The 14,428-nt window shown below is 37.5% G+C and overlaps 2 protein-coding genes across 3 annotated transcripts; one reads left to right on the forward strand and one right to left on the reverse strand.

The window, feature by feature from the left end:
* Positions 1–406: 406 nt before the first annotated feature.
* aptx (aprataxin) lies at positions 407–4,698 on the reverse strand. 2 transcript variants are annotated; one of them, XM_005726765.2, is made up of 7 exons: positions 4,471–4,679; positions 3,409–3,455; positions 3,009–3,287; positions 2,859–2,918; positions 2,540–2,766; positions 999–1,102; positions 407–890 (listed from the first exon to the last, which is right to left on the reverse strand). In XM_005726765.2, exons 1-7 carry the CDS (start codon positions 4,598–4,600, stop codon positions 742–744), a joined length of 996 nt encoding a protein of 331 aa, XP_005726822.1. In that variant the 5' UTR covers positions 4,601–4,679; the 3' UTR covers positions 407–741. The 2 variants fall into 2 exon arrangements, with proteins under 2 accessions (XP_005726822.1, XP_005726823.1); XM_005726766.2 differs by lacking the exon at positions 3,409–3,455 and having other exon boundaries at positions 3,009–3,170; positions 4,471–4,698.
* Positions 4,699–4,721: 23 nt separating this feature from the next.
* On the forward strand, positions 4,722–12,649 carry dnaja1 (DnaJ heat shock protein family (Hsp40) member A1). The gene is made up of 9 exons (XM_005726764.2): positions 4,722–4,803; positions 6,057–6,203; positions 6,295–6,484; positions 7,768–7,872; positions 7,981–8,208; positions 8,304–8,418; positions 8,634–8,749; positions 9,325–9,425; positions 9,667–12,649. Exons 2-9 carry the CDS (start codon positions 6,072–6,074, stop codon positions 9,898–9,900), a joined length of 1,221 nt encoding a protein of 406 aa, XP_005726821.1. The 5' UTR covers positions 4,722–4,803; positions 6,057–6,071; the 3' UTR covers positions 9,901–12,649.
* The last annotated feature ends 1,779 nt before the right edge of the window (positions 12,650–14,428 follow it).

The following is a 14,428-nucleotide window of genomic DNA, read 5'->3' on the forward strand; positions in this document are numbered from 1 at the left end:
GTATTAGCAGTAGGTGGCTGAGCAAGCTTTAACTGTTATTTGCTAAAGGAGTACTGTAATAGCAGCAAAGAAAAAGTACAAAAAGTTCTCCCAAGTACCAATGTGTTATTTGACTGTCTGCTACTATTTCAACACATCAAAGCAGTACAGTTTTTTTCCAGCAAGCTATTTTTCCTTATATAAAAACCTGTAAGTTCGAAAGGTTTCTTTTATACTTTTTGAAACAAATGTTGATTTCTGTGGCAGCTGTGCCAGCTCTGAAAGCGAGTTAATGCATTCCCAGTACAATACATCGACAGCTTCCTTTGTTTTCTGTAAATCTGCATTAAAAATCAGTCTAAACTTGATGCACTGCAGGACTTAAAAGAGGCAACTTTAATTGAAAAGATATAGGCAGTATTTAGTTCTTAGAAAATATTTATTGCAAAATATTTTAACATGTTTGAAATGGTATTAACACTAAATGAAATCCATGACCTTGCATTACACTGATGGCATTTACCTTGAACGTTTTGTAGCTTGACACTCAATTTCCTATTAAACTGGAAAACCCTAAAAAGCTGAAAAAGCAACAAACATTGAAGACCTTTGGAATTTGTAATCAGGCCAATAATTATGGAAGCTACAGGAACTTAAAATTGTACAAAAGAATGAATCTATACTATAAAAAAAAAGTTAACATGAGATATGTGATCCATGAAAACCCAGAGCATGAGCATGAGTTACAGTCACATTGTTATCTCAGAAATGAGACTTCAGGTGTTCCTTCAGTGCCGGTATAGTGGGAAGCTCTTTGCGACACACGTGGCAGCGGAGAGGTAGCTTCAACAACTCACTGGTGCCTTCTTTCACAGTGACTTTTCCATCAGTTTCAAGCATCTGAATGACATCTGCAGGAAGAAAAACACAAAGTATTTTGAGTCCACAGTATAAATGATTTGCTCTAAAGCCAAATTATTTCTAAGCAGGTGTTAAAAATAAACTAGAACTGTTCTTACCCTTAGACTCAATGAAGTAATCTGTTGTAAATGAGTTCCAATGCTTTTTGTTCTTTAAACAAGGTGAGTCAAAGTCTTGGCTGATCACGTGGAGGTGAACATGGCTGAAAGAGAGAAAATTTCAAAGCCACATTAAAAACCTGTTTAAGATTAGAAAGTAGTCTGAAGCGTTTACATTTCAGATCTTAGCCACAAGATGGCAGCAGATGTCCAAAACAGCTTCTAGCTTCAAGTTTCGTGGCACTTTTATTCCAAAATAATGTGGGAAGAATCTAGACCTGGGGTCCCCAATCTCAGTCCACGAGGGCCGGTGTCCCTGCAGGTTTTAGGTCTCACCCTGGGTCAACACACCTGAATCGCATGATTAGCTCATTACCAGGCCTCTGGAGAACTTCAAGACATGTTGAGGAGGTAATTTATCCATTTAAATCAGCTGTGATGAATCAAGGACACATCTAAAACCTGCAGGGACACCGGCCCTCGTGGACTGGGATTGGGGACCCCTGATCTAGACACTCACACAGTATGTAGTAGTTATTGTTTATGTGTCAGACGTTGGGACCACACCACAATTTATTAGATTCATTTTTCAAATACAATAATACATCTGCATTACATTTCTCTTTAATGGTTTTAAAGATGTTTTACATGTTCATATGAAAAATTAAAGCCAGATCAGAAGAACAGGATGAAACATTAAAAACGCAAATTTGAAAAATCAGAGCCTTTGTAAATGAAAACATAAAAAACAGACAAATAAAAGTAAAGGTTCAATGCGGAAATGATGAGCAATTAAGGTTCATTTAAACTAAGCGTAAACATGAAATGTACTTATTTTAAGCATAGAGAAGTCTGCGCAGTTTTTTTTAAATTAACATTTATTCCCAGAAAGTTAGGATTCCCTTTCAAAATTGCTTCCAAATGTATTCTGTTGACGCTTTTGTTTTTTAGCTTTTAACGACCACGTGATTGATTTCACAAGCTTTTGAGTCAGAATGAAAATCCTTAACCCTAACCTCTTAAAAGTCATTAACTTCAGAGCTTCTTTAACCTTGAGTACCACATTAACTGGAGTGTCTACCTGGTAAACAAACAAACAAACAAACAAACAAACAAACAAAAAAAATGCTTACTTTGATTTTTAATTGACTTCGAACTGTCTTTCATTTCCTGAATTTCTCTCTACAATTTATTGGTCTTAATTTTTAGTTTATTCTGCCCTGTACTTCTTTATTTCATTCAGTCTTTGTTTTATTTTGCTGATCTCTGAAGCACTTTTTAAGGTAGATTCTGAAAAATTCTCTATAAAACCAACAATTATTATCATTATTATCACTATTCTTATTCTAATTTAAAACAGTTTTTTGTTGTTTTTAATTGTTTGTTATAGCAGTCTCAATAAACACATCCACTAAAGCCTCATCAGTCAAATTGTAGTAAAAGGACTAAGTCTAAGCATATTACCTCCATATTTTTAGTTTAGTTTAGTTTAGTTACTCTCCCAAGTTCACAAAATCATTTCATATAGTCTAAATTTTTACCTCATGCTTGGGATGGCGTGGTATCCCGTGCGGAACTGCACCGAACTACAATCTGGGCGCTGTTGAATCATTTGGTCAGCAACTTTCTGCATGTGTTTCACCAGATCACAGTGCTCAGTGCGCAAAGCCTTCAGGCTGGGAATTGACTGCCACGGGAGCACAAGCCAGTGGTGGCGAGCTTTGGGGTATTTATCTTTAATAACGACCACTTTATCATCCTTGTACACCTAGTTTAAAAAAGTTAAAAATTGGATATTAGAGACAAAATCCAGTTCTCCAGTCAACATCACATCGTGAGCCTCTTTTATAGAACGGCTACCTGCATCTTGGGGTCTTGCATTGATGTCTTAAGGCCTTGACTCCAGTGTCCAGCATTTTCCTGCAACCGATATTAGGGGACATGTTTCTTCTGGATAATGTATTCCTTCAAACTCAAAACATGAAAACAATCGAAAAAAAAATTTCTTACATTTGTTTTTGGGGAATCAGCGTGACTGACTGACACTGAGATCCTTTCTGTTTGTTTGTCTGCTTTCATACTCTGAGCGTCCCTCTGGCTCTCTCGGTCCTCTGAAGTGGACTCTCGCTGCCTTTTTGTTCCACTTTGGCTGCCAGTGGGATCCTCTTTGAACTGTACAGTGTAGGGGTAAAGCTGATTGACAATATGAAGGCGCTGTCCAGGCTTTATTTTGACCTCACTGTCTTTACCAACCACCACGGAGTCTACAGAGGTGGGGTTTAAGCCCAGCTTTGGAATAAAAATGGGGATATAAAAGACAGACTGTAAGATTATATAGTAAAAAGTGGAAGATGGGAAAAAGTTTAACCTCTTTATAGATATTCAAATTATGAATGTGTAAGTATCTTACCTGTTTAACTTTGACATAACCTTTGTTGCATTCTGCTTTCAGCTCCACTGGTTGGAAAAGGATAACATTTGCAAAAGTCACACTTTCCACATATTAATGATAAAATCTTTGGGAAACTTATAATAGTTTAGAAAGTCAATTAAAAATGTTGTAAATAGGTTTGGGCTTCCTATGGGTCCTCCAGCTTCCTCCCACAGTCCAAAGATATACATGTTAGTGGTGATTCTAATATACCCATGGATGTGAGGCAAATACGCTGTTTGTAGTGTATAGTTTAATGTATGGTTTTGGCTTTGTGTGCTCAGTAAGACGCTTAATAAGTGCTTAACCTCAATATTACAGAAATGCATTCGGCCCTCCAGTTGATCCATCAACTATTAATCAAAGCCTCATCAGAAATGGTCTCACTGGAGAGGTGACAGTCGTGAAAGAAAGAAGGGAAATGGGGAGAAAGGGTTTCAGTTCAGGTTGAGAACTGGAATGAAAAATCAAGGGCGACGGGTATTATGGCGTGTCAAATCCAAATTTAAACATTTTGGTTCAATTTGTTACTAATATGTAAGAAGGAGGTCAGGAGAAACACAACAGTAAATGTCTACAGGCATATGTAAAACACAGTGGAGGCTCGGTCTGCGTTTCAGCCAGTGTTGCTGAGATCTTATCAAAATTGATGGAATTATGAATGCAGAGAAGTACCATCACATTTTGATTCACCTTGCATCTGGAAAGCACCTGATTGGCAACAGCTAAATTTTTCAGCATCAGCTATCATCCTTGTTAAAGCAGTCTGTGATCACCTTGATTGAGAACGAAACAAAAGGCGGCCAACATCTAAAGAAGCGATTTGAATGGAGTTCTCCAGGCTTCTTGAAGATCGCTTAAACAGATTACAAGAACACCTGCCTAAGAGAGCTCAGGCTGTGTTGACGTGGCCATAACCTTAGCGGTCATACAATACATCTCTTTTTTTAATCTTTCTTTTTTATTTTGATTTAAAAAAAATACTTCAATAGTTGATCTAATTGTTAACACTGCTAGTGTTTCAGACTGAGATGCTGTTACCTTGCTGCCGAGAGCATTTTTTGTCTTTGATGGTTGTTTCTGGCCCTCGCCCCAACACAACAGTCTGTAAATGAGGGAGCTGGATGGGTTTATGATTCCCCTCCTCGCTAATAAGCCAACAGAGTGGCATTTTATCATCGTTTGCCTTCGGCCTCTCAACCAGGGTTTCTGTTTCCAACAGTTCACGCTTGTTTGGGTGACTGGGGGCTCCGTCGCAGGAAATAAACGTCACCGGACGCGACTTTCATTTACGATAGAGGCGGGTTAGAAGAACCTTCTAGAAGAGTTGCTGTGAACGGAGGTTGTGAGGCGACATCATTGTCTTCATATAAGGTTGGAAAACAGTAATTATGTGTTCACACGGTGTTTATCACAAGTGTCATGTGTATTTTTTGGTCGGTGTTTAAGTTGAGAAAACAACAAAGCTAACCTTTTTTTTTTTTCCTTAGCCGGGCTAAGTAGCTCAAATAGCCTCGTAGGGCCCGAGCAGCCCCAGTTTGTGCCCCTCATGTAACAGCATACATTTAACCACTGGATTATGTAAAACCTAAGTAACTGGACATGTCTGGAAAGTACCAAAAGGAGCGTTCGACAACAGTATTGAGTTGTTTTTATTGATTCATAAACACCTCTGAAACCAACTGGATACAAACATCTTGTTCAAATATACTGTGATCTTTTATTCCCACTAATAAAAGATTACAAATAGTTGAGTCGCCAAGTTTTACTATCGCTTCTAAAACAAATATGGCAGCGTTGAGTAAACAAATTACTCAACGTCGGACAGAAAGCGAAGGCACTACTGGTCTTTGCTCCTTTTTACAACGGAAAAGGTCTTGTGTAGGACTTGCTAGTTATCTGTTTTTAAAAGGGCTGGATTGAGGCTGTATTTGTGTGGTGCTGGTAACTGGTAGCTAATTCTTTGAATCCCCACCCCCCGTGAAGGGATTTAGCGACTCTGTTATGATAATGAGGAATAAGTTGCTGGTTTGGATCTACTTCACCCTTTAGAGTAGGGATGCCAGACTCGATTCACATTGTGAACTCCAGTTTGAGCTTGAGTGGGCCAGATTGGTGAAAGTAAAATAATAAAAATGCTGCTGTAGTGAAATCTGTCAGCAGGTCTCTTTAGGCTTAAAGAAATGTGTCAAATTAACAGAAAAGGTAAGTCATTGAGTGTCTGGCAATTATTTTGTAAACAGAAACTGTATTAGATGGTGAAAAAACAGGAACGTTTTTGTCATTTAGTTCGTTACTTACTACTCTGACGTACTATAAATGGCCATGAACGTATGAAAATACAATTAGAAGTCCAAAATTAACGTCTGTGTGCACATTTTCTAAAGCTCTCCGGAGGGTTAGGTTGAAGTCTTTGCTGGGCTGATTGTGGCCCACAAGCTTTATGTTTCAGTCATCACCTCCCATCTAATCACAAAGTATTTCCAGGTTGATAGTTTAGGGTGACAGTGTCCATGCAGATCACATGCAATGTCCTCTATGGTCACAAGAGCTGAGCTCAGATTCACAAGAAGCTGAACATTTATGAACTTTATTTTATTTATGAATATTTTATTTATTTATTTCAGTTTCTCAAGGCAAACATGGTCAAAGAAACAGGTTTTTACGACACTTTGGGTGTGCCACCCAGCGCAACTCCAGATGAGCTGAAAAAGGCCTATCGCAAACTGGCTTTGAAATATCACCCCGATAAAAATCCCACAGAAGGAGAGAAGGTGTGTAGTATTTTCTTACTGTCATTAACATCAACAGGTGAGGCACACGTCTTCTGACACGGTCTGTCTTCTCTTTTTTCTTTTCTTCAAGTTCAAGCAGATCTCACAGGCCTATGAGATTTTGTCAGATCCGAAGAAGAGAGAGATTTATGACCGGGGAGGTGAAAAGGCTATAAAAGAAGGAGGAACTGGCGGTGGAGGTGGTGGGGGCTTTGCATCACCCATGGATATCTTTGACTTGTTTTTTGGTGGAGGCAGCCGGATGCATAGAGAGCGAAAAGGTAGGCAAATGTTGAGAGGATATAGCTGTGAAATAATATGTAAAGCCATTTAGTTTGCCTGTGTTAAATATGTTCTCTGATGCAATGCGATATGAAAGAAAACTGGTTCTAAAGACTCAGACACAAAGAGTTTGAATCTGTTAAATCATACTGCGATTTGGTGCTGTATGATCTTTAATACACCCCCACCCCTAATTGTGATGTAGAGTTTTTGTTTTTTTACAAGTACACTTTTTTACACTAGAGGTCAGTCATGATACAGATAACACAGGTCTGCAACCTAAAAACTACACGGGATTCTTTGACTGTTTCTTATAGATTTTCACTCACTGAAACCGGGGAAAATATTTTTAAAATTCAATCTCGTCATGTTTTCTTGCAAAACTCGTGTTTTTTAGTGTAATTAAGCATACAATTTCCCTTTTTAAACTGAAATCTGGTATCCTATACTTGAGTCAAAAAAGCGTATCTAATAATGATTTCTTACATTCATTTAATATTTCTAAGAGTGAGACTCAAGAGAAATACTAATAGAAAATACGAGGAATTGAGTGAGGTAAGTGGAGGGTTATTTTCTTCATGGCGAAAGGTAGGGAATCTTAAAAAAATATGTTTAGTTAATTGTAATAAAACATTTTTAATTGTTTTTGTTGTTTTTTTTTATCACTGTTGTGCTTTTTTTTTATGTAAACTCCTCATGTTTTGCAAAAAATCTGTACGTGATGGAGGGAAATGGAGATCGTTTTTGGATTCAGCACTCTAAAAACAATAACATTTACCAAAAATATCACATGCAGCTGAAAAATCTTTTTTTTCTTTTTTTGCAGACTTGTGTAATTGGCAGAGCCAGAGAATGCCAAGCAAACAAAGATTATCTCTGCACTCATAGTTTTAGCTGAGATAAAGTAGAACAGTCTTTAAAGGCTTGAAAGTTCATGCTCATACCGTAAGAGACCTGTTACTCACGGGTACACGTGCCCCTAAAGCATGCCTGATTTATGCTCTGTTTTGCGCTGGATGGCTTTAGAATTTGCTTTAGAATTACAAAGAGACAGTGTGAGAAATGCTTTCTGAAAAAAATGTCTCACTCTTCGAACGTAGAGAGTGTGAATGTTTGAGTTTGGGTTTTTTTTTTTCTACTTATTACTGCATTTCAAATGTACAGCAAAATGATTGAATTATTGAAAGCTTGTCTTAGTGGTTTCTCTGGGAGACCTCTCAGGCTTAAGTGTTACTGCTGAAATCTGTGATATAACTAACTGTGCAATATTGTTGCCCCCCAGGGAAGAATATTGTTCATCAGATTACAGTGACGCTAGAAGAGCTTTATAATGGAGCAACAAGAAAACTTGCTGTCCCAAAGAATACCATTTGTGACAGATGTGAAGGTATGTTTCTCTTAAAAAAGTTGCTTAGATGTTAGTGAGATGTGCGTCACATCAGTCTGGTGCAAGTTATCTAACCAAACTGTTTCTCCTGCATTATTCATTTGGCAGGTCGTGGAGGTCGTAAAGGAGCGGTACAAGTGTGCATGTCTTGTCATGGCACAGGGATGCAAGTCCGCGTACACCAGTTACTTCCAGGTATGGTACAGCAGATGTCCACAGTGTGCCACAGCTGCCAAGGACAAGGAAAAAGAATCAGCCAAAAGGACCGCTGCAAAGCATGCGGAGGCCGAAAGATCCTACGACAGAAGAAGATCTTGGAGGTCCACATTGACAAAGGTGAGAGAAATGTAAAACTTTTTTTTGCGTTTGTTTGTGTACAAACAAGGAAAACGGTAAACCTGTACATATGTTACCCGGTGACATTTACACAGGAATGAGAGATGGCCAGAAAATTGTTTTACATGGAGAGGGAGACCAGGAGCCGGGACTCGAGCCAGGCGACATCATCATTGTTTTAGATCAGCGAGACCATGCACAATTCACCAGGTAAAAAGAAGCCGCTCTTAAGTGTCTTTTTGTTGTTTTGAATGTTAACTAGGATGATAAACCAAGGTTGGTGCTTTACCATCACCCTCTCATCCTTTTGTGCAATAAAAATAAAAGTAATTTCCATGTCCATGCTGTAGGCTGACGGTTGACTCTCTTTTTGCTTTTCTTTTTGTTTTTTGTTTTTTTTTTGGTCTTCATTTTTGTCTAACTAGGAAAGGAGAGGACCTCATCATGTCCATGGAGTTGCAGCTGGTTGAGGCTTTATGTGGTTTCAAGAACCCCATTCAGACACTGGACAACAGAACTCTCCTCATCACATTACATCCAGGTAAATCAAAGTGGGAAATGCTTTTTGGGAGTTACTTTGATTGGCAACCAGATTAGTGTATGAAAATATTCTTATGTATAATGAGGTAGCATCAGCAGGTTCAGGCCCATTTTTGTTTTTTGTGTTTTTTTATTGTTCTGCTTTAGAGGATATGAATGTATTATTGAAAAATGCATCCAATGAATAACACATATTGAATTTAGAAACTGTCATAGCGCTTTTTAAAATAATTCCAGGTGATGTTTGAAAGATTTCTCTGTGAGATGTGAACCGTGTTTTAGATGTGTTGTGTCATTGTGATGTCCTCCTTTTCCAGAACAGTTAAAATCATTATTTTTGAAAAATATGAATAAACAGTGATGATTTTTTTGTTTTGTTTAGATTGACTTAATGGGCCTAATGTTATTGTCAGCCAAGCAAGCCACATTTGGTGTGGCTTGTACTTCACAGTGAAACTAGGCCACCTTGTCAAGACCACTGGACCTCTACCGTACAGTAGTTAAAATAAACTACAAACTCATTCTTACTCAGTTAATTTATTTTGATGTTGTATATATTTGTTTTTTAAATTACAGGGGAGTTGATCAGGCCTGGCGACACTAAGTGTGTCCTGAATGAAGGGATGCCCACGTATCGCAGGCCGTTTGAGAAGGGGCGTCTCATTATTCACTTCTCGGTAAGAATCTCTTTGGCATTTATTGTTTTTTTTGTTTTGTTTTTTTTAATGCCTTTGTCTTTTATATTTTTATGACTAAATTACGCATAAGTAAGCAAAGCAGCTGATGAGGCCCATATTTGCAAACATTGACACCATTAAAATAACATAAAGTGTTAGCATTTTTCTGCATTATAATATGCGTGTATGGTCTATTGTGGAGCTGCAACTGAATCTATTTACGGATGTTTTTACGGATTAGGTGGTGTTCCCAAAAGCTAATTTCCTCCCCGAACATAAGCTGAAGGAGCTGGAGCGCTATCTCCCAGAAAAGATGGATGCAGAGCAGCCAGACAGTATGGACGATGACCTCTACATCTATGCTGACCTGGAGGACTGTGACTTTGAGAACAGGAGAAGATACAGAAATGAGTGCTACTACATGGACGAAGACGACTACGCCACCACTGGTGGTGTTCAGTGCCAGACGTCTTAAGCAACAGCTGGCCTTTGTCTATTCCAGAAGCTTAGATCCTCATCTCCAATGCAAAGCACCTTTTTTTTTTTTTTTGTTATCTGTGCACTTTTAACTTTATTTTCCTTAAAAATCAATTTGTCTCTTTAGTTTGTTTGAAGTTGGTTCATAAAACTGTTTCCCAGTGCCCTGTGAATGTTAAAATTGCAGGATTTGAACTTAGATGCAGTTCAGTGGAATTCCTTTTCATCTAGGACCCCCCTTTTTTTTGTTTTTGTTTTTTTTCTTTTCCTTCTTCTTCTTCTGTCATTCACACTGTGATTAAAGATGAGGGCTGGTATAACAGGCTTCAGGGAAAAGCATGACGGCCTGCTTTTTGTGCAGTTACACTAAAACTGATGACAATAATAGGTAAATAACCTATATATATATATAGACAGAGAGAGAGAAATCTTAATCAGGCGTTGAAAACCACTTTTTGTAGTCTCATCCATTTTTGGTGTCTGTAGCTCTTTCAGACATGAAACTTGTAACGGCGCTGAATCTGTCAGTCTCTTAAAGTAACAGCATTCTGTCTTTCAGTCAATGTTCCTCATGCCTTCATTCAGACATCCCTGTGACAGAGATCCACGGTATGTGCACAATATCAGCTTTATTTGTAAAAGTCTTTGTATTTACCGGGACGTGCATTGTCAGTATTGACTCTAGCAAAGTCTAATGACAATTGTCATTAAGAGCAAGGACATCATCCCCAACCCTTTTCACAGAGGCTAGAAAACTTTATCACAGAGGAAATTTTTCTCTCTGAGCAGTTTAGAAACTGAGCTGGTGTTTTGCGTTCTATAGTGAGCTGATCGGCCCACAGAGCTACAACAGAGACGTGCACGCTTGTAATAGTGTGGGTGTCTCTCTGTTGTGACTGCATGCAGTCAGCCAAATACACATATTTTCTGACCTAGTGCGTTTGCTGCTGTAACTTTAACTCTTTACCTTTTAAAGCCTACTAGGAGTAACCCTTGGAGTTCTTTTGTGAAGAGTGGTCACATTTCTGGTTACAGTACAGAATCACAGCGACACTTCAGAAAAACAGGAAACTATTTTAATGGTTGTAAAACCACATCTTAATTGATATACAGTGAGATGTCAAAACTCGTTAAGGGAACATGTGAGGTCATCAGATGTCGTCTTTATGGGGGAAAGAGTTAATGAAAAAGCGATCAGAGTGCTGATTTATACAGGCGTGTTTGTCTGAAAGGGGCCCACGAGGACCAGATGTGGTGGAGGTGCTTGGAAACTTGATTTAAAACATTAAAGCTGTTGTACCCTTTCAAGGGCTATTTTTTCAGACTTTTTATGAAAAAACGTGTGACAGGTTTGAAATCAGTGTAGTCATGATTAAAACAGGGAAACGGGAAGTTCAAGCCACTTAATTTCCAACTAATGTTTGAGTTTAGCGTTTTGTTTAGTTTTTTCCTGAGCTGCAGTCAGTTGTCTGTGACGATGCCGCGCACGTCTAGTATAGTGTAAGTGTGAGAGTGTGCAAAGGTATGTGCAATCACCTTATATTTTGAAAGGCTATTTATGATTCTTGTTATACTCATTTACATTTCATAATTCTTTTTTTTTTTTTTTTTTAAATTAGAATAGGTTTACATGCTAATATTAAAAAAACTAAACACAACGTATTCTTCCGTGCCCCGCTCCATATTGCCGCTACGCCACAGTTCATCCTCTTCCTGAAATGCTCATCCTGAAAGGTCCAGCCTGCTCTGATTGGTCAGAAAAAGCTGTCTGTGGATTAAGTCTCAAGTTTCTCAGGAGCTGGGAGTGCATGAAGACTCCTGCATTCAATCATTGTGACAGTAACAGAACATTTTGTGTGCTTTGCCTATGGCTGAGACATTTTAGAGACATTTCTTTCTGTGGAAAGAAGAGAATAACTTCCTTTTTGTCCTTCTCTTTCTTACCCATGTGTGTTCCCTGACATTTTTTCCCTATCACTGGACCCGTTTTCATTTTATAAAACAAAGCATAAGCAGGGCTATTTTGAATAGGTATGATTTTTCTTTGGAAACAATGGCATGGTTGTGGCAACATTGTACTCGAAAAGGTTTCTAATGTCTGCCTGTTTAGTTTTGTTGTGAGTTTAAAATCATTGGAAGACAATGAGATCAGACTCCAAAATCTAGAGTTTAAATGACAAATGAAACCAGATATTAGTATTTTTCCATATTCCTTGTGAACCTTGTAAAAGCCAAAATGAGTAATGGGAGTTTATGGATGGGCTTTTAAAATAGATAAACCTGCAAACTTTATACCTCATTAAAGTGTCTGCCTGTTTGAAAGCCTTTTCATAACTTAACTTGAAGTTACTTGATAATGCAGTTTTATTTTTCTTTCTTTTATCTCAATGGTGTTTGCCTTGGATGTTGTAAAACGGTCATGCTCACAGAAGCAAGGGTCTCCTTAAATAATGTAAGTAGTTCTTGAATGCAGATGTGAATTTGAGCGCTCATAATGTAAGGGGATTTCAATGCAAAGAGTAATTCAAGTAAATGTTGCCAAGGTTTTAAATTAACTTGATGCATGTTTGGACCAGTGGTCTACTTGTTTGTGTTCATGTTTTCTAAATAAATGTGATTTAATGGTCTTTCTAAGTTTCTGTGTAACAGTGCTTGATATCTTTTAGAAAATCTGTCTCTGCTGTTTTTCATTAAACTGGATTTTTATACCCAGATATTAAAATTCAGACACCCTGTTACAATCTAAACCACTGGCTCAAAGTATTTTTTTTCTCTCTTTCTCTGTACATCTCACACTCTAGTCATTATTCAGTTGGATGGGAATTAATATAAAAATAGGGTTGTTGTTTTTTTCTAAAATTGAATATTTGCTGTGTTTTAATCTACAGTGACCACATATCGGGTACAGTTGCGATAGCATGCCCTGTTTTTCTCCCCAGTTCGAAGATTTTACATATGAGGGTTTTTGTTTGTTTTTTTTTAATCTCCTGGTCCTTAGCGGGTTCTGAAATTAGGTAAATACAACCTTAAAATTCCAAATTATTTAACAAAAGCTAAGACAAAACACAAAAATGGTGTGTGAAAGATGAGGTATACGCCATGATTCAGTAGTTTGTACAACCACATGTTGCAGCTTTGAGTCATTTGTTTATGCACAGCAGTCTCAATCAGGTTTTTATCCCTTCTGTTGTAGATTTGCGGCTGTGTTTAGGATCATTGTCCTGTTGCATGAAGTAATCTGAGGCAAGTTTGAGCTGCCTCACATTTGAATCTAGATATACAGAGGAGTTTATGGTTGACTCGTTGACTGCAAGGTCCTGTACCATTATGTTGTTCATCATTTGTAGTTAATGTTAGAATGATTGTTATTATGTTTTGATATGCAAAACATTAGAATTGAAAGAGAATGTACTCTCTTTTTACTATATATATAATTAAACAGGGGGGAAAAATGGATGATATTCTTTTGGACTTTGAAAATATTTTTTTCATCAGTTTCACAAAAATTTTGACTACACGAACATGGCAACAAAAAGTGGCTTAGGAAGATATAATAGTTCATACTTTGTAATACAACTTACAAACCCGTCGGGTTTGATAACCAATCCTGTTACTTCCAGTTTTATTAATTCTTCCACATCTGGAAACTTGTTAGTGCCGAGCAGCAAAGATTCAAATTGACTGTCCTTTAAAAAAAAAAATGTTGCACATACAGTACTTGGATAAATTGCCACGTCGGGAACAAATCTAGCACTAAAGCATATTATTATGAAATAACACAAACACCAGGTTTTTAATTTTATTATCATTTGTCATGTGGTTGGAGATGTTATGTACAGCATAATGAATATACCAAAAATAAATAATTCAGTTGCTAAACAATATCTCGCAGTGATAAATGACGACAGTACCAGGTAGTACGAACAGTTACCGCTAGAGGAAGTCTGTTGCAGGTACATGTACCTTATCTATGCACAGGAACATCAGACACAGGACAATAAATGTGTAAAATACATTTGTTGTTTACGCACAGGATACAGAATGTGTCACTGGAGCTCTGTACAGGGTTATCAGTCATCATGCATATTTTAAAGGACTACAAAAATTACTGTAGTGCACTGAGGTAGCATGCAGGGAACGCAGAGAACAAATAAATCATGACATCAGAATCGTTATTTGGATAAAATCTAAAAATTAAGAATAAAAAAACATTATTATAAACCAAAGCAAATCAATCATATACCTGATATTGTTTGTTTATGCCCAAACAAGAGGCGATCTCTATTATAACTATTTTCACAACAGTTCACCATCATGCATTTTCATGTCTAATAAAGACAGAAGAGATGAAAATGGGGATTCAAACTGGTGAAGTTGGATTCATGAGGAAGAAGGTGTAAGGTATGGAGGACCTAAACAGCGTTGCAAATGCTAATGAATTACAAATAAATTACTCAAAATCAAAATATGGAAGGAAAAAACATGTTTAAAGTGCAGCTACTTTAGATTATTTTTTTGTTGAGAAT

Source organism: Pundamilia nyererei, unplaced genomic scaffold (genome assembly GCF_000239375.1).
Source record: "Pundamilia nyererei isolate P.nyererei 1_Seehausen unplaced genomic scaffold, PunNye1.0 scaffold00022, whole genome shotgun sequence".
Taxonomy (NCBI): Eukaryota; Metazoa; Chordata; class Actinopteri; order Cichliformes; family Cichlidae; genus Pundamilia; species Pundamilia nyererei.